The sequence below is a fragment of the Bos indicus genome, chromosome 16, assembly GCF_029378745.1.
Source record: "Bos indicus isolate NIAB-ARS_2022 breed Sahiwal x Tharparkar chromosome 16, NIAB-ARS_B.indTharparkar_mat_pri_1.0, whole genome shotgun sequence".
In the NCBI taxonomy this organism is placed as follows: domain Eukaryota; kingdom Metazoa; phylum Chordata; class Mammalia; order Artiodactyla; family Bovidae; genus Bos; species Bos indicus.
In genome coordinates this window covers 61,883,098-61,905,587 of record NC_091775.1, presented here as the reverse complement: position 1 = coordinate 61,905,587, position 22,490 = coordinate 61,883,098, and the positions used below count along the sequence as shown (strand labels likewise).

At 39.8% G+C, this 22,490-nt stretch overlaps 2 protein-coding genes across 4 annotated transcripts in view; both read left to right on the top strand.

Annotated features, from left to right (window-relative positions):
* Positions 1-463: 463 nt before the first annotated feature.
* TOR1AIP2 (torsin 1A interacting protein 2) overlaps positions 464-22,490 on the top strand; it is a 39,083-nt gene continuing 17,056 nt past the window's right edge. The window contains exon 1 of one of the 2 annotated variants that reach the window (XM_019976403.2): positions 464-602. The gene's annotated coding sequence lies outside the window, so the exon portion shown is untranslated. The remainder of the gene's footprint in view (positions 603-22,490) is intronic. The other variant, XM_070768529.1, reaches the window with a different exon arrangement.
* On the top strand, positions 466-15,908 carry LOC109570429 (torsin-1A-interacting protein 2). Of its 2 annotated transcripts, XM_019976402.2 has the most exons (3): positions 477-602; positions 12,016-12,109; positions 13,298-15,908. In XM_019976402.2, the coding sequence occupies exon 3, from the start codon at positions 13,959-13,961 to the stop codon at positions 14,352-14,354; it is 396 nt and encodes a 131-aa protein (XP_019831961.1). In that variant the 5' UTR covers positions 477-602; positions 12,016-12,109; positions 13,298-13,958; the 3' UTR covers positions 14,355-15,908. The 2 variants fall into 2 exon arrangements, with proteins under 2 accessions (XP_019831960.1, XP_019831961.1); XM_019976401.2 differs by lacking the exon at positions 12,016-12,109 and having other exon boundaries at positions 466-602.

Sequence of the window (22,490 nt, the reverse complement as noted above, 5' to 3'; positions counted from 1 at the left end):
ACACGCACCTCATAAAGGTGGCAGTCGGTTTCCAAATCATGCCTGACTGGTGCTTGCCATTATCATTGGCTAGTGCCGCTCACTGCGTAAGTTCCATTGGTTCCTCAAGCCTGTGAGCTTTAGGTCTTTTTAAGGGCTCAGTTCAGTTCAGTTCCGTCGCTCAGTCGTGTCCGACTCTTTGCGGCCCCAAGGGCTGCGCCAGGCTTCTCTGGCCATTCACCAACTCCAGGGCCCTCCAATATGTTGCAGAGATGTCTGCCTTCGGGTCAGAGAGCAGCGCGACTGCGAGAACGCTGGGAGGCTTTGCGGTTCTGTCCCTGCACTCCCCACGCCTCCAGCTTCCCGCCCCGCCGCCGGCTGGCCGGGGGAGTGGAGCCGGGGGTGACGCCTGGGGGGGGAGGAGGAGGGGCCGGCGCCTACCAGTCCCAGCATTCCGCGGGCGCCTACCCTCCCCGCGGAGGTCGCCATCACGTGGGCAGGGACGGGGCGACGTTCAGTTCGGCGGCGTCCGAGGGGTGCAGCCCCGCATCGTGAAGCAGAAAGAACGCTCGAAAGGCTCTCCTGACGTTGACAGTCGACGGTTTAAAACCTCGCTAGACATTGTAAGTAAAATGTGTGTACAACTTTCCCATGTTTTAATATTTGATCTGATACCTTCTTTTTAAATATCTTTCAGAAAAGATCCCTCCCCACCCCCACCTCCTTACCGCAAAAACCTTAAACGGAGCAGGTTGGAGGTATATTTTTGTTTTGGAGTGAAAAAGAGAATCGCGTAAACATTAAACACAGGAAGGTGAGACTAAATATTTGGTTTGGACCTTGAGACGAGAAGCAGAATTCCTCTAAGGTTCAAATGTAAACGGGAAATCTACCAGTGCAGGTGTTGGTTACTCTCTTACCTCCGTGTTTGACTGGATTCCATCATTCGTCGTCTTCATCCTTGTAAGATAGTGCCCCGGCCGCCCTCACTCCCCAACTCCTCACTCTTTAACACTCATAATGCTTCTTTCATGTAGGTAGTGTTATTCTATTTTGTGGTAACTAAGAAAATCAGCCTTAGTGGTGCTAAAAAGAGCGAAGTTTGAAGTTTTAATGAGACCCTGCAATTACCAATTCATTACATTATTATATATGTATTCCCAATTGTATTTCATACCCGGTGAGAAAGTTTATCCCCTTTTCGTTCCTTCAAAAAAAATGTAGTGCTTAATCAGTAGTGCTTAATTGAAAGATTTTATACACAAGATACAAAAATCAGTTATCTTAATCTGATTCAATACACTGTTTTTATTTCAATTTTACCTCTCTTAAGGTTCTAAAACATTTTATTTTGGATCTCTATAAGAGATTCCTTCATTGTGTCTGTTTGTTGAGAGTTAGGGCTGTGACTGTTCTCCATATCTATCAGTTCAGTTTTGTTTTTCAAGCACAGGATTAGTATGTAACTGGCCAGTGGAAAATAATTTTAAAAGGAACTTAATGGTAGAGGAACTGAAAATGTTCCTGGAATCTTTTATGTGGATTAGAATAGTTTGGAAAACTGGCTTTTGCTTTGAAAACTTTGAAAGCCTCTCCTCAGCAATATTTTTTATACTGAACGCAGAGTCCAGAACTTGATTACCAGTTTTGCTTCTGGTTTATCACGTAACCATAAGTGACTCATTTAAGCAGTATTTCACTTGTTTTTTTTTTAACTTATGTAGAGATAATACTAGCCTGAGAGCGTCTGTAATTCACAAATAAAGTAACAAGAATTTATCTAATTATTTGGGGGTTATTGGGTATTTTAATAATATACAGTGCCTTGTATGTAATCTATCTTTGCCGTGGAAGTAGTTTTGAAAGCTGAATGATAATCCACATTCCTCTGAAGTGAAACTTGAATTTCCTGAAGGAAAGTTTGCTCAGAGAAGCTTGGTATGCTTTATGCTGTTTCTCATTTTGCATTTAGAAATTTAATTGTGTTAAAATTTCATTGCTAGTCAATATTTTATGACTATTGTGCCCAGCAAGAGATAATTCAGTACACTGATTATACTTTATCGTAGGTTTTGGACAGCAAATTAAGCACTTGTGAGTAAAGAAAGATGGCTCCCACATTGGTTATGAGCATAGACTTTGGAGTCACAGCTGAATTTAAATTCCTGTCCTGTCACTTTGTAACTTGGGCAGGTTACTTTATCACTCTGAGTCCATGAAAGCAGAGATTTAGAGTTGTTCGGAACATTAAATGGGATAGTTTAAGAACCTAAGTGGAAACAGTTATTGCCAATTGGGCTAATTTTCTCTTTACTAATATTAAAATAAGTGGCATATGGTTCTGATAATCAAAATAGAGTGGAGGAAACTTTACCTGTAATTCCACTACCTCAACAAATCAAAAATTTTAAATTTTTATATACTCTTCTTTAGCATCCGTTCATGGATATAACATAATGTAAATAACATTTTTGCAGATAGGCAAGTTTAAGACATTAGTTTGTAAACTTCTGAAGGTTTTGTCTTAATTATACAAATAGAGCTTTCTGGTTCTGCCTCTCTGATCTACTAGTGATGAAAGAGCAGAACTTTCCTTTAGCACAGTTTCCACTTGTTTTCTTCAGTCCGAAAAGTAACTGTCTAGTTGCACTTTCACTTAGTTAGACTAATAATAAACATTTTCTGAGACTTATTTTGTGGTAAGGACTGCACATTGTCTCTTTAACACTCATAATGCTTCTTTCATGTAGGTAGTGTTATTCTATTTTGTGGTTATTAAGAAAATCAGAGAAACAGGGAAGAGTTCACCAAGTCAGGTGCTGGAGTAGTCATTCAGGCCTAGGCAGTCTGACTTTAGGGGACTGTGCTGCCAGTCTTTCCTATTTATAGATTCACTATATGGATGTCAAGTTGTATGTGTATGCAGGAGATGATCCTGGAGGCTGACTTACAACTTCTTTGTATAAAAACAACAAACAGTATTTGTACCTTACAACAACCATGACCACCACATGTAAAAAAAAAAACAGGAGTAGGGAGGTGTTTAGTGTCTTCACAGTTGAGGCATTCACCTATAGTTTTAATAGTTGTGGTAGTAAAAAATATGATTTATATACCAGACAAGTTATTAAGACTAAAATTTCCCTTTTTTTTTATTAGAGATAAACATCATAAAGTAAATACAGGGTTTCTAGTGAAAGAGAGCTACCTTTTCTTCACTAAAACAGTGTTTATAAGTGTTTTTTAAACTTTATAAGGAGCATCAGACTCATCTGGTGAGCCTCTTAACACAGATTCCTGTACATCCTCAAAGTTTCTGGTCTAATCAGTCTAGGGTGGGGCCCAAGAGTTTACATTTCTAATAAATGCCCAGGTGATGCTAATGATTTCCAGCTAATGAGTTCAGTAAGGAAACAAGTATTAGTGGTGGTTGTCCAAATTGTTGGCCTGATAGTGAAACCTCAGTAGCATTGAGCACCCAGCTCCTGTTTTAAAACACTATCCTCTAATAAAAGGAACCAGAACTTTTTTTGGGGGGAGGGAAGCTCTTGAATCTAGGGCATGGGCAGGGAAAATATAAGAGGAGCCTGAAACATTTTGTGGTGCTGGAAATTAAGGAGATGCTCAAAATGGTTTGGGAGCTCGTTGAAAAGACACAAGAGTGACTTGAAGGAGCTCCTGATTGCCAAAGTTGGAACAACTTGCGTAATAGAATGCATAATGGTAGTACTGGATTTTAACTCATAGAATAAGTGGCCACAAGTCCATACTGACATAGCGGAGTACATAAATAGGATTCAAGAAGGGACAGCTCTTTCTTATAGAAGAATTCCAATAAACAAACATGGCAAGAAGGAAATAGAAAATCACTATTACGCAAAACAGCAGCATAGTAATTATTGCAAACAAAATGTGCCTGTAATGCTGGTAGGTGAAAGTTTGAGGAAATACAGGCTATTTGCGCAGTCTCAGAGTGTCTCCCCAAGATAATTATTAGTAACTTGACAGTGGCGATACCATGATAACCAACTGACCAAGGTTAAAATCTCCACAGAAATAAGGCTTATGGATATCATGAACCCAGTGATGTGATGCACTTAGAAATACATCATTTCTTTGGTATTATTCTTGCCCAAAATGCGTAACCTCTTTATCTTTCTACTCATGCTGCTGCTGCTACTCAGTCGCTTGAGTCGTGTCTGACTCTGTGCAACTCCATAGACAGCAGCCTACCAGGCTCCCATCCCTGGGATCCTCCAGGCAAGAACACTGGGGTGGGTTGCCATTTCCTTCTCCAATGCATGAAAGTGAAAAGTGGAAGTGAAGTCACTCAGTCGTGTCCGATTCTTAGCGACCCCATGGACTGCAACCTACCAGGCTCCTCGGTCCATAGGGTTTTCCAGGCAAGAGTACTGGAGTGGGGTGCCAGTGCCTTCTTTTCTACTCATGGGAAAACATTATAAACACAAATTGAGGGACATTCTACAAAATAACCAACTGATATTTTTCATAAATATCAAGGTTGCAAAGACCAGGAAAAGTCACAAAAGATAATGACAGAAACTGTCACAGATTGGAGACTCAGGAGAATAAACAACTAAATGCAATGAGGGATCCCAGATTGAACCATTGAACAGAAAAGGAACATTAGTGGAGAAACTGGCAGAATTCTAACAGTCTGTAGTTAATTGACTTCATGTTAATGTCTTGGTTTTATAATAGATACAAAATTAGCTCAAAATAAAATGTTTAATAAAAACGTGCTGGCTTAATGTAGATACTAAAGATGATCAGTGGAGTTGAACTGACACTGGGAATCAGTTGTGCTGCCCACTGTTGGAATCATAGCAAACTCTCTGAACCTTTGCTTTTTGCCTCTACATAAGTCATCCTAAACCTGAGATACAAATCAGAGGAGTTGGGAGGGAGCAGAACGAAGGATAAGAAGGAAAAGAAGACTTCTGTACTCAAGGAAGGTATATATCTGAACCGCTCCAGGCCCTTGAAAAGAAACAGTTCCCTAGGGAAGTAAGTGGATTGCTTTTTATTTTTAGTGTTTAGTACTTTCTCAACTTGCCTTTTAAAAATATCGGATAAGTACTACCTAGGGAAAACACTGGGAAATAACTTTAATTTGTGATCATAGTAATCCTAACTTATTATGACAATGGATATGGTATAGAGGAGTGGGCAAGACTTAGTTAGGTACTTAGTTTTCAACACAGACATGCGTGGTGTTGGTTGGTGTTCAGTAAGTCCAACTCTTTTGGGATTCCATGGACGAGCTTGCCAGGTTCCTCTGTCCATGGAATTCTCCAGGCAAGAATACTGGAGTGGGTTGCCTTTTCCTTCTCTAGGGGATCTTCCTGACCCAGGGATCCAACCTGAGTCTCCCGCATTGGCAGGTGGATTCTTCATCACTGGTCCACCAGGGAAGCCCAAATTGCTGGTACAAATTCAGAAATACGTAACCTTAGCACTACTAGGTCTCACTATTGAAAACTACGAATTAACTTTTAAAAGTTTGGCTCCTAGTGTGTTAAATTGAAACTGTAGACAGAATTTGAACCATGGACTTGTGTCCATTAGGGCAAAGTAGATTGAAATGCACCAGTAAGTGTCTAAACCAGTTGTTCCCCTTTGTGGAATGCCAGGAATGCACAAACACACCTGGTAAGTTTGTCAGTTCTTCACTTTTTTTTTTTGGACTGTACCTCTCGAGGCTTGTGGGATCTTAGTTCCCCAACCAGGGATTGAACCCTGGTCCTCGGCATTAAGAACTCAGAGTCCTAACCTCTGGACCACCAGGGGAATTCTCTTTGTGTCAATTCCTGTGCAACTCAGGATATTTTTTGTTCAGCTTATCTTCTTTCGAAGAGGAATAGTGTGTGTGCCAAATAGTGCCGGAGTGTGCCTTCTCTCTGTGATCTCAAGACTTTGCCAAATTAAAGGTAATTCCTCACACAACAGACTGAAAACGTCTTTCAGGAGCATGTATTTTCATAATATATTTTAAGCAAAGAATTATTTTAGATTATGTGAATTTAAAAAGAAGAGGAATTCTTTTTTTTCATACTTTTTAATCTGTGCTGTGTGTGCTCAGTTGCTCAGTCGTATTCGACTCTTTGGGACCCCTTGAAATGTAGCCCACCAGGCTCCTCTGTCCATGGAATTTTTCAGGCAAGAATACTGGAGCGGGTTGCATTTCTTCCTCCAAGGGATCTTCCCAACCCTGGGATTGAGGCACCTCTTGCATCTCCTGCATTGGCAGGCAGATTCTTTACCACTTTACCTGGGAAGCCTTACTTCTTAACTCTCAACATCTAAATTTAGAACTGTTTAATGAAATAAGAAGCTTTTGAGATTTCACTTTATATGTGAGACTTATAGGGGAAGATACCCTGGAGTAGGAAATGGCAACCCACGCCACTGTTCTTGCCAGTTAATTCCATGGATAAAGGAGCCTCATGGGCTATAGCCCATGGAGTCACAAAGAGTCAGACATGACAGAGCACACACGGTTGAGACTTCTAGAGAAACTGTCTCATACAAAAAATAGTTTTGATTATTGATTAACTTTAGAATAAAATATTCCATGTAAGAAAATATTTAAAATGGAGACTCAAGAAAATTTAGAGCATTTGTATTTTTTTCTGTGTCTGTCTTTTAGTTTTATGTATTATATGAGGACTTGGCTGAACTGATATATTTGCCTGGAGAAGTCGCCCCAACTCTACTCAATCTGAAACATATTATGCAGCCTAAAAAGAATAAGGTGGTTTTTGTCTATCAAAGGCAGATTTAAGCTGTCTAACTAACATGCATTCAGGAAATAGTGATTCTTGATATAGACTCACAATATTTAGAGATGATTATTTAATATATATTGAGCTGCCATTTTTTAGTAGATGTAAATTTCACTGGTTTAAATAGAACTGCATTTTCTATTTTGATGTTAAAGTGCTGTTTTCTAAATTTTCCTCTAATAAAGCTGCAGAAAACATCTCACACACAAAAATTTTGACTTAGGGAGATCCCTGGTAGTCCAGGGTTAGAACTGGGCACATTCACTGCCATGGCCCAGGTTGTTTCTGGTTGGGGAACTAAGCCTCACAGTGCAGTAAAAAAAAAAAAAAAAAAATCTGATTTGTGTTTTTCTTTTGTAGTGTTGGTCTTCTGTATCTACAAGTCCCATGTCTGTGGATTCAACCAACCATGAATAGAAAATATTTGTGAAAAAAAATTCCAGAAAGTTCCAAAAAGCAAAACTTGAACTTGCTGTGCTCTGGCAGCTATTTACTTAGAATTTACTTTGTATAAGGTATTATAAGTAATCTTGAGATGTGCATAAGTTATATGAAATCCTATGCCGTTTTATATAAGGGACTGGAGTGTTCATCCCTCCGTGTATTTTGGTATCTCTGGGTGATCCTGGATTGAATCCCCCACTTATATAGCATGACTGTATAGAGTTTATGTGGTAAAGAAGCCTTTTAAACTTTGTTTTTTGCTCACTATTGTTGGCTGGAAGGTTCTTGAAAATAAAAACATTCCAACTTCTGTGGGCCTTCCATAATTTTCTGTGATTTCTATAGGTAATCTTTTTATATCCATCTAAAAGCCCTTAAAACCCACCCTGGTGGCTCAGACAGTAAAAGCATCTGCCTACAATGCAGGAGACCTGGGTTCAATCCCTGGGTCAGGAAGAACCCCTGAAGTAGGAAATGGCAATCCCTCCAGTACTTTTGCCTTGAAAATCCCATGGACGGAGGATCCTGATAGGCTACAGTCCGTGGGGTCGCAAAGAGTCAGACATGACTGAGCGACTTAACTTTCAAAAGCCCTTATAAGACCTTTACCTAAAGCATTGATTCCACTCTGGATTCCCTGGACATCTAGAAGTTCTGTAAGGCTTTTTCCTCTTTGTATTTATAATATTTAGCATTGTGCCTACTACATGGTGGTTTCCTCAGTAACTTAATACAATAATCAGTCGAGTACCGGTTGTTCCCTGGGTACTTTCAGCATTTCTACAAGCCTAATGATGCACAGTGGTAAAGATGTGGGTTTGATCTCTGGGTCTGAAAGATCCCCTAGAGTAGGAAATGGCAACCCACTTCAGTATTCTTGCCTGGAGAATTCCATGGACAGAGAAGCCTGGTGGGCTATAGTCCATAGGGATCACAAAGGGTCACAAGTGACTGTGCATGCATGTGAAAATGGTTATCATATATTCATCTCAAATCAACCACTTCTGACTTAAGCTAGTGGTGTTGAGAAAGGAAACAAATCCAGAATGTCTCAGTCGTTCCAACTTTGTTACAGGTGCTTTGAATATTATCTCTGATTTAAAGTATTGAAAATTTCTAAACCAGGGCTATTAACACTGGTTTTTTACTTGTTTTATTAGAAGTTCTGACTGGCAGAGTTACATATCTAATTAATAAAATGTGAAAATGACATCATTACAAGAATGGTGGTAGTTCTGGCATCCTTCCAAAGTGAGATCTGAGGGGGGAGCCTACGAATAAAAATTGCCTTTGATATTGAAATGATTAGGAGCCATTCCTGCTCAATGGTTCTGAACCATTTCAGGTTCCTTTGGGAATCAAAATGTGTGTACAGTTGACTTTTGAACAACCCAGTTTGAATTGTGTGGGTCAACTTACATGCAGATTTTTTCAACGATAAATAGTATGGTACTGCATAGTCTGTGGTTGTTTGAATCTTAGGATGCGGAGGATCCCTGCTTCCACTGCAGGGGGCGCTTCCTTGGTGCAGAACTAAGATCCCTACTTGCCATGCTGTGTGGCCAGGAAAAAAAAATTATTTCACAGATGGAGGATTACTGTTGAATGCTTGGCCAGGTGAGGCCAGTCGAGGTTCTTTGGGCTTCATCTTGCCTGGAAGGAGAGTGCTTCTTTTCTAATACACACAAAGGCACCATATGAAAAAACAAAGTGCTGCAAAGAGATGCGTGCCTTCATAGAATATGCCAAGATAAACTTTGCTTTCCATTATGTAGCTAATGGAGAAATTAATTCCATTAATTAACATTAGGTAGGGCTTCCCAAGTAGCTCAGCTGGTAAAGAATCCGCCTTCAATGCGGGAGACCCTGTTGATTCCTGGGTCGGGAGGATCCTCTGGAGACGGGATAGGCTACCCACTCCTAATACTCTTGGGCTTCCCTGGTTACTCAGACAATAAAGAATCCACCTGCAATGCAGGAGACCTGGCTTAGATCCCTGGATTGGGGAGATCCCCAGGAGGAGAGCATGGCAACCCACTCCAGTATTCTTTCTTGGAGAATCTCATGGACAGAGGAGCCTGGCGGGCTATAGTCTGTGGCGTCGCAAAGAGTCAGACATGACTGAGTGACTGAACAACAACAAATAGTTGATTTACAATATTATATTTTCTTTTACCTTGTTTTTAGAAAGAGATAGTTGCTTGCAGACACAGCTCTGTGTCTTTCTATAGGGTTCCTCTTCCTCAGTCACCCACCTTGCCTCTGAACAGAATAATTGCTGCTGATCTTGTCCACAGTGTGAAAGTTTGGTTTTGCCTATTAATCTGTTGTTCTAGCCCACTCCTATTTTTGCTCTGCTCTAAAGAGTGGATATATATTTAAGTATAACTGATTCACTTTGCGTACGGCAGAAACTTAACCTTGTAAATCAACTGTACTCTAGTAAAAATTATTTAAAATACAAAAATGAAGATAGAAATAGAAAAAAAATAAAATACCAAATAGAGGTTATGTAAATTGTTAGGATTTGTGATACTGTGACCATTCATGTACCTCCAACCATTCAAAGAAAAAATGTTTATAATTATCTTTGAAATACTCTGCATGCCTTTCCTGACCCCATCTTCTTCCCTCTCCTATCAAAGGTAGTAATTGTCCTTGTGCTTATCTTTTCTTTTTTAGCTTTATTGCATATTTATTCCTAAGCAATATATTGAAACTATGTAAATGGAAACTTACATAAGAGAGAGTGAGTGTATGCTTTTTATAAGAATGTCAGGGTTTTTTAGCCATTCTACTGTTTGTGGACATTTTAGCTGTTGTTTTGCTATTATACAGAGAACTACCATGAATATTTTAATTCATGTTTTTAAATAAACATGTAATTTTCTCTAGGGTAGTTACCTAAGAGTGGAGTTACTGAGTTATAGGAAACGCACATTCTCAGCTTTATTAGATACTGCCCAAAATGGTTATACTAATTTATGTTCCTGTCATTCGGGTATAAGAATTCAAGTTACTCTATGTTCTCTGATATATATTTAATATATCAAAATGGTACATGTTTTATGGGGAGGAGTAGTAAAGAAGGAGAGGGAATATTGTCTCACTGTGCTCAGAGCCATAGGAGATTAGAGACTAAGGGGATGAAGTATAATCAGGAAGCTTTGGGCTCCATGTGGTGATTGACATAAACAGAGGTACAGGTTTGATGGGATTAGGTGGTCCTCATATTTTCAAGCAGATAATGGTAGTGAAGTTGTGGGGGTGAGAAGCGGGAAGGTTTGAGAATCTTGCCAGGAGTATTTTGGGGAAGGCCTCTTCACTCTTCGGGTGATAAGGCTGGGAATGAGTTAGGAGGCTGGTAGTACGTGATCTTGTTCTGAGCATTTAGTGCTTTGGAGCCCCCTTTTAACTCCCTGCTTACCTGTAGAGGCTTGAGGACCAAGGGAGGGTCAGTTTTGTCTGGAACACATGGAACACTAGAGTTCTCTTGGTTTAGGAATACTTGGAGCTCTCAGTTCAGTTCAGTTGCTCAGTCGTGTCTGACTCTTTGCGAGCCCATGGACTGCAGCACGCCAGGCCTCCCTGCCCATCACCAACTCCCAGAGTTTACTCAAACTCATGTCCATTGAGTCAGTGATGCCATCCAACCATCTCATCCTCTGTCATCCCCTTCTCCTCCCGCCTTCAATCTTTCCCAGCATCGGGGTCTTTTCCAGTGAGTCAGCTCTTCACATCAGGTGGCCAAACTGTTGGAGTTTTAGCTTCGGCATCAGTCCTTCCAATGAATATTAAGGACTGATTTCCTTTAGGATTGACTGGTTTGATCTCCTTGCAGTCCAAGGGACTCTCAAGAGTCTTCTCCAATACCACAGTTCAAAAGTATCAATTCTTTGGCACTCAGCTTTCTTTATAATCAACTCTCACATCCATACATGACTACTGGAAAAACCATAGCTTTGACTAGATGGACCTTTGTTGGTAAAGTAATGTCACTGCTTTTTAATATGCTGTCTAGGTTAGTCATAACTTTTCTTTCAAGGAGTAAGCGTCTTTTAATTTCATGGCTTCGTTCACCATCTGCAGTGATTTTGAAGCCCCCAAAAATAAAGTGTCTCACTGTTTTCATTGTTTCCCCATCTATTTGCCATGAAGTGATGGGACCAGATGCCATGATCTTAGTAGTTTTCTGAATGTTGAGTTTTAAGCCAACTTTTTCACTCTCCTCTTTTACTTTCATCAAGAGGCTCTTTAGTTCTTCTTCGCTTTCTGCCCTAGGGGTGGTGTCATCTGCATATCTGAGTTTATTGATATTCTCCTAGCAGTCTTGATTCCAGCTTGTGCTTCATCCAGCCCAGCGTTTCTCATCATGTACTCTGCATAGAAGTTAAGCGCTTAACATATAAGCACTTGGAGCTCTAGTGCTTTCTTAACTCTTGAAGTTGGAGAAACGAAGGTTGGGAGAAGGGTGGATTTATTCTGAGCATTTGGAGCTTTAGGACTTCTTGACTCTGCTATACAGAGATGTGGAGTCATGGTGGAGGGGAGGTCTTGCCTAGGGTGTATAGAGCCCACATTGTCAAACTTGTTAATTTTTGCCAGTCTGGTGGAAATGAAATATGGTATCTTGTGGTTTTAATTGAGTTTCCCCTTTTTACTCTAAAAATTCCAAAATTCTATATCTTCTCAACATCAAACTTAGTCATATAACTTTACCACTAACTTCTGTGTTAAACCCCACAGTAATGTGGGTTTTATTCATCATCTCTTTCATGTACCCAAGATTTCCTGATTCAGCAAGTGAAACTTCTACTATAGTGGCTCCTGACAGCAGACCCTCAGGGCGATCTGCTGTACCCTGTGTTGTCACCACAAAGGTCAGAAATCCTATTTTGTGTTCACTCTTGCCTGAGAGGCTGGATTGGTAGCCTTCACACATTGTCACCTAACCTCATAAAACACATCAGTGTATCGACTCTGGTTCTGTCTCACCCCATCTGGAGCCCCCACCAAAATATTCGCTCCGTGTTGCAGCCCTGTCAGAGGTGGCTCTTCAGTTATCTTTTAAAGTTGCCATTTTAAAAATGAGAATCACAGCTACTGTTGATAGTCTGTAAGGAAAATGCTTTGGCTGATCACAGCTAAGGCTATAACTGCCTCTGCTTTTCAGGCTCTATCTTTATACATTTTAACCCTGTGTAAATGGGACACCCATCTTCCCCAGTGTTCCTTAGTGCTCTCACAGAATCAGGCCTCAATCACAAAAAAATTGCCAGAGAAAGGCAGGCTATATTCTGATGATCTGTGGCACACTGTAGGTGGCTATCTACTGTTCAGCACATCCTACTTTTCCCCACCTTGTTTACTTGTTACATTTAAAGGTCATGAAGGAGTGAAAGATGGTGAAAGTGTCTCTTAATCCCAACTGATTTACTATATATGTCCCAAGAATAGTTCGGGACTGGGCCTTAATTGGCTTAAACTTAAATGTGTATAATAAGCCTATAAAGACGATGTGGGCAGTGAGGCATGTCCCTTATGGTTTCGTTTCCAGCCTTCAAAAGGATTTCACCCAACGTTCTATGCTTGGTTGTTAAGAATATTATCTAATAATTTTGTAAGGTTTTCCTTGCATTGAAGTCTGTTTTAGAAGACTGTCACCATTGTTAACATCCCACTCATTATGGTAATACTATATATATGGCACCCATTTCATGGAAGACAGATAAAAGAAGTATCAAAGTTTTACCATGTATATGATTATACAGACCGTATTATTCCCAGAGTGCAAAAGGAGTAGGAAAAATAAATACATAGTCCTAAAAAATAAATGAGACTAGTACAAATCTTAAATGAACTAGAATCTTCCCTGTTGCCCAGTCGAGCATAAGAATAACTCCCAAAAGATAAGTTGGTTTGAACCCATGTAAAGTTGTCATGGGGAATCCCATGAGACAATTCTTATGCACCTTGACTGACCCAAATGATTTCCAAATGCATGTTTCTAATGATATTATGAGCAACTCAAAGCCCATATGAGTTGTCTGAAGTTTTATTATTTACAGGTATGTGAAGCATTCCCAGAACCGTTCAACCAACTCAGCAGCAGCTACTTCCCTGTGACTGGGTCCTGATTAAGGTCCTCCCAAGAAAGACTTCATTGGATCCACGCTCAAGAGGACACTGCCGAGTTTTCCTGACCCCTCTACATCGCTATAAAGTGCTAAGGCCTTAAGACTTGGGCACTTGTATTACAGCGGCAAGAGTGCCAGCACCCACCAAAGACTCGTTGGACTGTCAGCTTCTGTTTCACCAAACAGACATAATAACTTACCAGCAAAGCAGAGTAAGCCAAGTGCCTCTGCAAATACCAGCTGATAACACACAAGAAAAAGTAACTTAGACTAGAACCCTGTCTTTTCTTAAGAAGCTGAGATTTAAAGGAGCTGTTGTGACATCTGTGCTGCTAGTAGTGACTGATAACATAGACTGGATCAGTCCCTGAGTTTGGAGACTGGCTACAAGTGAGTGAAAAATAGACAACGAAATCTTGAAGAATTGCACGGAGGTGCAAGCCAGCTTTTACCCTCTCCAAGTAATGGTGGTTGGACTCAGAAAGTGCTAAACCAAAATTGTAATAGGTCTGGTTACTTGGGTGTCTCTCTTTATTATCATTGTTGCCTCTTACTGTTACATTTGCTTTCTGTGTTGTCTCTCCAGGTCCCAATGTTCTCAGATAATTCACATTGCCCTGACTGTGGGCAGCAGTGGTTCCCTAGTTTAGAACTAGGGCATTGGTTGTACCAAACTGAACTGGTTGAGAATGAATGTTACCAAGTCTTCTTAGACCGTATTAACAGAGCTGATTATTGCCCTGAGTGTTATCCTGATAATCCTGCTAATAGAAGCCTTGTTCTTCCTTGGTCTTTCCCACTTGAGTGGGCTCCTCAAAATCTTACCAGGTGGACCTTTGAAAAAGCTTGCCACCCATTTCTTCTGGGTCCTCCACTGGTTAGAAAAAGAATACATGATTCTAGAGTTGCTGGTTTTAACCCTGCACTACAGTTAATCCTGACGAGGACAGACAAAACCTTAAACAAAAAACTTGGCCAAAGCAAATAACTTCTTAAACAGTCAAGATCTTGGAGACTCTAGAGGATTTTTGTACTAGTAGCCCAAGGAAGATGGAAAAATGACTCCTTTTTAAATCTGATTCAGACTGTCACTGCTTTGGGAAACTGCTAAATTGTTGGATCTGCTTCCAGGGTCTATGCATCTCTTGTTCAGCATGAATTTAATTAGTAGTCCAAGCCAGACTGTTCGTCTGGAACCTGACTAATCCATATTTCCTATGTTTTGGAATTAGCTTGCTCCTCCTAAAAATCTCCACAGCCTAATCATTGATGTTATTATGACAAGGTAGTCCTGAGGAGAAGCCTCATACTGTGTGTACTTTAATTATATTCTAGTAATAACTTTTGTGGGAAAGCATCCTTGTAGCTGAATTCTAGATTATTCCAGTAAAACAATTAGACATTTAATAAGAATCTATATTGTTCTAAATTCCACCTCTTATATATTAATCAGTGATAACTATATATATATATATAAGATTTATTCATATCTAACCAAACATTCATCATTGGCTCTATTTGGTTTATCCTCAGTGTGGCTTTGACATTATTAACTGGTCACTGTCAGAGAAACCACATTCAATCAGGCAACACCTATCTAAGTTACAGAATAATATGCAGAAATGCCACTATCTAGTTACTTGGCTCTACATAAGCAAAGACTATCCTGTCTTTGTGGTGACTGAACTTAGAATGTCCTCCTCTGGAAATGGAAAAGTACCTGTATTAGGAGCTAAGTGACAGAAGGAGTTATCAAACTTGACTCCATATAGATAATGAACAGTTTAGGGGAAGCATTTTTCTTGGAACTAAGAAGGACTTACCTGACATTGGCCTCATTCTGGCCTTCACTTGTTCATAAGAATCATGGAACCAGAGTTTGAGTTAAGAAACTTGGAAAAAGCAGCTGAAAACATCTCAGAGTCCACTTAACAATTTAAAAATTCCACTTAAGATGCTAAATAATCCATTGCTTATGTAGCAACTCAACGATGTTCTCAAGGTCCCAGGTTCTTTCTGTCTTTCCCCTCTGGGATCCTTATTGTATTGGCTTTTTGTCCTCACGGTTTTCTCAGTGAGTACAATATAGCTTGTTGCTGCTCCAGACATTTCAATCTCTCTCAAAGACTGGAAGTAGGGAGCAAAAACCTTTGTTCTTTCAAGTCTCTGTTTTTTATTTGGGAAGAAAATCTTTCTCTCAAAAGTCCCTCAGATTTTTCCTTACATCTCATTACATCAGGGATTTTCCCTTACATCCTTGATTCACAAGGGAGCCTGGAAACCTGACAGAGGGGAATGGAGTTGACATTGCCTGGGTAGGACACATTGTCTCCCCTAATAAAATCAGGGCTCTTCTAGGAAGAAGTGAGGAATGAATGGCTGTTGGTATGCAGCAAATCATGCCTGCCACATGTTGTTAAAAGTCATTTGTTAGTCTGTATAAAGAATGTACCCCAGAGATCTACCCTGTATCTGCCTTATGTCTGTCATGATTGACGTTCTCTTCTGTTCTATTGCTGAATAAATTGTGTGTGGACTGCTATACTGAGTGAAGACTAATTAGTTGATTATTAATCCTTGGTTAAGAACTATACTATCCTAAAGCTTTATCTAAAAAGTGAAAATTTACTTTGAGGTATTGCTTTTGAGGATGGTATTATAGTCAATATTACTGTCTCCTAAACTTTTTTAGACACACACCAAAAAACACTACTTTGTTCAATTCAGGAGAATAGAGAAAGGTCCTTTTGTTTTTGTTTTAACCAATCTCATTCTTAAATAGTGGCTTCCCTGGTGGCTCAGAGGGTAAAGAATCTGCCTGCAATGCGGGAGACCTGGGTTCGATCCCTGGGTCGGGAAGATCCCCTGGAGAAGGAAGTGGCAACCCCCTCCAGTATTCTTGCCTGGAAAATCCCATGGACGGAGAAGCCTGGTAGGTTATAGTCCATGGGGTCTCAAAGAGTTGGACACGACTGAGCGACTTCACTTAGAGAATAGAGAGAGGTCCTTTTGTTTTTGTTTTAACCAATCTCATTCTTAAATAGTAGGACATTAAATGGATTTATACAGTTGAGTTTCAAGTCAGTGCCTCAGTGAGCTTGTCAGAAATGCAAATTTCCTGATCTTACAGAAGTTTTGATTTCCAAGGTTTCTTATGGGGCCCAGGAATCTACATTTTATAAGTAGTGCCTCAGAAGATTCTTATGCAGATGCTCTATGAACCATACCTTGAAAAATACCATAGCAGCATATCCATCATACTTAGTTGCCTAGCTTAAAAGACTAGGAACCAAGAGTACTCATAATACTGTAAGATAGTGGTAGTTATTGTACTTTGCCAGTGACATATAAAGAGGTTTCATAGCAGACTGAAGGACTCTGCTGATATTTCAGGTCATAACTTAGTCATATTTTTCTCAACGGTTTGTGGGGAGGGCTCTATTGTCGCCCTTAAATAGTTCTGTAAGGTGTCGTCATAAACTTTGTGAGTATATGGGCAAGAGAAAGGAATCAAAAATACTAATTTTAATATTACATTAAGAAGGGTACTCTGCCTTCATACATGATTATTATCACATACCTGATATGGTCAGCTCTCAGAAATAACATCGTGTGGTAGAGGTCATAAAATGGAGCAAGGGAGAAAATTTAGAAAACTTCATAGCTTTTCAACTTAGGTCTTTAGTAGGACTTCACTGGGTTTAAAACATTGCAGACTATTTTAAATACTCATTCATGGTTATGAATAATGAATTTGAAAGTATAAGTGTATTCCTAAAATTAATTCTTATGACAGATGATCCACTGTTTAGGATGATGTGAACCATATTAAGCTCTACTTCCATCCTCTGGGAGAATTGATAATATTACTTACATGTAATGGTGGCCATTTCTAAAATGACTTCCAGAACTGCTTTCTGTTACTTTAATGCAGACCTAGGAGGAGAAATTTAATGGAAAGTACTAAAGAGAAGGCTATCTTGGGTTGTGGGTGACTGAATTAAGATTCATCTCTAAGTTGTAGCAGAACATAGTCCAGGCAAGCACACATGCAAGAAAGAATTCCATGACATCCAAGGGTAGGTGGCAATCATAATACACATGTCTGTAAAAGTGAGTTGAGAGCCATACCCCTCTATTTCTGGAGTCTCCCCTGGCAGCCCTTGAGTCAATGCAGTCTTTGGAACACAGCTTAAAAACGGCTTGTTATAGAGGAAAAATACTGGCCTTGCAGCCAGCTGACCTGAGTTTGTCTTCTAATTCTGACATTATTAAATGAGCTTGGGCATTTTAACCTTTTTTGTCCAGTTTCATCTGTGAAATAAGTTGTGTAATAATACCTACTTCATACTGTTGTGAGGTTTAAATGTGATACATGTCTATCAGCATAGTAAGTCTTTAGGATGAGGAGAGGTATAAGAGAATGAGGCAAAAGTTAGAACTAGGGATAAGATAGAGTCTCAGTTTTAGAATAAGGATTAAGGCCAACTGTTAGAACTGGATGCTAAATTATCAAAAATTTCTTAGGTCTTTTCTGATGAAGGACAAGATTTATCTTGTAACTGAGGCTAAGCCTGTAGTTGTGTGATTCAATGGTCTGAGATGAAGATTAAGAGGCTTAGAGGGATGAATAACCCAAGGCAGATCCTTGTCACATTTTTTAAGGCCCATTTATAGTCATAATTGTGGTAGATATAACTTATTATATGATTTATTATCACCTGAGACTTTACACAATGCTAAAAAAAAGCAATTAGAGAAAAGTTGAATGTGTGTAAATTTACCCAGGTCATAGGTGCTAGAGTCACAATTCACACCTAGATTTGGAGTGCCTTAGTAGGTTTACTATGTGGTTTTATTTTTGTTGTTGTTTAGTATCATGGTTAACAGCTAGGGTCCCACAGTCAGAATACCTGAGTTCAGATCACCTGAGTTCAAATCCTAACTGTCGCTACTAGTTGTGGGTTCTTGGGTAAGATTCTTAGCCTTTCTTTGTCTCAATTTCCTCATCTGTAAAATAGAAGGAATATTAAGTCCATACATCATAAGACTGAAGTTCCCAGGATGGAATAGAGGTTGGGTAAGGTCCTACTGCTCTCCCAGCCCCAGTTTTATTCTTGAGAGTAGCTTTCCTTTGTTCTGTCTCCTCTCAGCTGGTTGTGACAAAATGCATAGGAAACTGTTGTTGAAGCGTGCCTTTGTAACATAAGTTCCCTGTGTGTGGGCTCAGAGTTAACCCTTACAGGTTTTTCATTTTGATTCTTAACTTTTCCTCACAGAAGCTAATACATTACATTTTATTACTCATTTAAAAAATTTATTAACATCAGTCATTTTATAGAAAAGTGCTGAAAATAGTATTCACCTATGCACCCAAATCTAAAATATATTAACATAGGAAAGATGTCCTGTGCTCTTGGATTGGAAGAATTAATATTGTTAAAATGGCCATACTACCCAAAGCAAAGCAGTCTACAAAATGTAATGTGATTCCTTATCAAATCACCCATGACATTTTTCACAGAAATAGAACAAATAATCCTAAACTTTATATGGAACCATAAAAGACCCAGAATTGCCAAAGCAATCCTATGGGGAAAGAACAAAGGAGAAGGCATAACCCTCCCAGACTTCAAGCAATACTATAAAGCTACAGCAATCAAAATGGGATGATATTAGCACAAAAACAGACATACATGGGTCAGTGGTACAGAATAGAGAGCCCAAAATTAAACCCCCACCCCTGTGATCAGTCTTCAACAGAGGAGACCAAAAATATACAATGAGAAAAAGACAGTCTCTTCTGCAGGTGATGTTGGAAAAGTTGGACAGCCACAGGTAAATCTGTGAAGTTGAAACACACTCTCATTGCATACAGAAAAGTAAATTAAAATGTCCTAAAGACTTAAACATTGAAACCATAAAACTCCTAGAAGAGAACATACGCAAAACATTTGACATAAATCATACCAATATTTTCTTAGGTCTGTCTCCCAAGGCAATAGAAATAAAAACAAAAATAAATGGGACCTAATTAAACTTAAAAGCTTTTGCACAGCAAAAGAAGCCGTAAACAAAAAGACAGCCTACAGACTGGGAAAAAATATTTGCAAATGATGCAGCTGACAAAGTCTTAATTTCCAAAATATACGAACAGCTGATACAATTCAACAACAAAAAACGAACCCAAATGAAAAATGGGCAATTTTCATACAATAGTAGGATACAAATTCTACTCAAGTTTTTATAAACTAGGAGACACTGAAACATATACAGGGACATAAAACAGTTGCAAAAATTTCATGAACTAAAGATACTGAAATCATACACTATAAATCTTAATCATGTTGAATTGGTTCATGGTGCTTCTACTTTTCTGTATATTCGTTTTGATAATTTTTGAGAGTTTTATATTGAAACTCCAAATAAAAATCTTAATTTTAGTGGAACTATCTGTAATTTTGTTCTGTATTGTCCAAGTCTCCTGTAATTGTGAAAGAGAAAAAGAAAAATGGGCAGAGACCTAAATAGACATTTCTGAAAGAAGACATATAGATGACCAATAGGCACATGAAAAAGATGTTCAGCGTCACTAATTACAGGAATGCAGATCAAGACTATAATACAGTGAGGTACCACCTTACACCAGTCAGAATGGCCGAGATTAAAAAATGTACAAATGGAATTTTCCTGGTGTGCAGTGAATAAGAGTCTGTCTGCCAGTGCAGGGGACATGGGTTTGATCCCTGGTCTGGGAAGATTCCACATGTTGAGGGGTAACTTAAGACCACGTGCCACAACTGCTGAGCCTGAGCTCTAGAGCCCACAAGCCACAATTCCCGAGCCCACTTGCTGTAACTTCTGAAGCCTGTGAACCCTAGAGCCTGTACTCCACAAGAGAAAGCCACCACAACGAGAAGCCTACACATCGCAAGAAGAGTAGCCCCCATGCTCTGCAGCTATAGAAAGCCCAGCCCACAAAGCAACAAAGACCCAGTGCAGCTGAAAATAAATAAAAATATTAAAAGAGAAAAAGCAGCTCTTCTTAGAAAAAAGGTCTACAAATAGCAAATGCTAGAGAGGGTGTGGAGAAAAGGGAACCCTCCTACACTGTTGCTGGAAGTGTAAGTTGGTGCAGCCGCTACAGAAAACAGTATGGAGCTTCCTCAAGAAAACTAAAAATAGAATGACCATACAACCTAACAGTCCCACTCCAGACAAAACTATGATTCAGAAAGAGGGAATTCCCTGGTGGGTCAGTGGTTGGGATTCTTTGCTTTCACTACTGAGGCCCTGGGTTTAATCCCGGTGGGGGAACATCCTGCAAGGTTCTTGGCATGGCAAAAACAAAAAGATACATATACCTCTATGTTCATAGTGCCAAGGCTGTCCACAGTAGCCAAGACATAGAAACAGTGTAAATGTCCATGGATAGAAGATGATATGTATAATCTAAAATATGACTCTAATGAATTTATGGAAGGGAAAGACTCACAGACAGAGAATGGACTAGTGGTTGCCAACGGGGGAGGGAAGGTAGGGAGAGGCGTGGAGTGGGAGTTTGGGGTTAGCAGATACAGAGTATTATATACAGAATGGATAAGCAACAAGGTCCTTGTGTAGCACAGGAATTCTGTTCATAGATAAAGTATACTAACATTTTGCCACATATACCTCATTTTTTAAAAAGTGCTTAACAGATGACAGTTGAAACTCATTCTCATCCTCTTTCTATCCTTTCCTCCACAGAAGCAAACGTATCTTTTCTGATCATGTGTTTAATTTTTATGTACATTTAAACAATGTACATTGCAATAAAAAAGTTGAACACTTTCAACATTTTATTACTCAGTACCAGTTGTATATGAACTGTGTTATGCATCAGTTTGTAAAATCACTCTCACAACTTGTAATTTTGTGTGTTCCAGGCTGCTAAACTTGGTTTTATTACTGCAGTGCAGAGATCATTCTATGTACCAAACAGTGAACAACACCTGCCAGGTTGTCAAAGCATTAACATTGGTACATTGAGACGGAGCAGAAAGGGTGCGCCCTAAAAGACAGAGCCAGGGGACATCCCTGGTGGTCCAGGGGCTAAGACTCCGAACTCCAAAGCAAAGAGCCCAGGTTCAATCCCTGGTCAGGGATCTAGATCCTGCATGTCACAACTAAGAGTTCACATGCCGCAACTAAGACCCAGTGCAGCCAAGGTTAAGGCTAAGTCGCTTCAGTCGTGTCCGACTCTGTGCGACCCCATAGACGGCAGCCCACAAGGCTCCCCCGTCCCTGGGATTCTCCAGGCAAGAACACTGGAGTGGGTTGCCATTTCCTTCTCCAATGCATGAAAGGGAAAAGTGAGAGTGAAGTTGCTCAGTCATGTCCAACTCTTAGCGACCCCATGGACTGCAGCCTACCAGGCCCCTCTGTCCATGGGATTTTCCAGGCAAGAGTACTGGAGTGGGGTGCCATTGCCTTCTCCATCCCTCAGCCTACTCCCTGTTGTATTCTCCATAGACAATAAAACCTTATTACTTGAACCTGATTTGAGCCCTCATGGAGACAGTTAAAGGAAAACAGTAAGTTTTGCTGCAGATTTCAGGATCACAGGGAAGAAAAGATACCTGCCAATGATAAGGCTAAGTTTTATTTAAGTGGGAAAATGAATCATTGTAACCTCTATAAATGGGGCACTGAAAACCAGTATTTCACAATTGAACCTGTAAAGAAGGGATTGACTAAAAGCGAACATCCTCTGTGCTAAGTGAAGCATGTAGGTCTTCATCAGTTTTCTTTTTTTTTTCCTTTCAAGATACCATCAAAGATGGGTGGTGGTGTATTTTGAGATGCTCATGGATGGTTTTTCCTGAAGCTGCAAAAAGTTTTCAACATGTCCATTTTCCATCAGAATGAGGTGCTACCTCAGTTCTGTTATGCAGTCCAGAGGTTTCTAATACGCACATTTCCTGGTATGGATTAGACACAGTTCAAAAAATTGACCTGCCTCTGGAATCTGCCTCCAGGTCTCCCAGATACCCCACCATGTAATTTTTTCTGAAGATACATCAAGAACTTCTGTGATTACATCATTTCTTCCTTGTAGCCTTGAGGGAATACTGGTTCAGCT

Coding starts and splice junctions, on each gene's coding strand:
- LOC109570429 (XM_019976401.2), top strand. CDS start 13,959: ATGTTCTCAGATAATTCACATTGCCCTGACTGTGGGCAGCAGTGGTTC.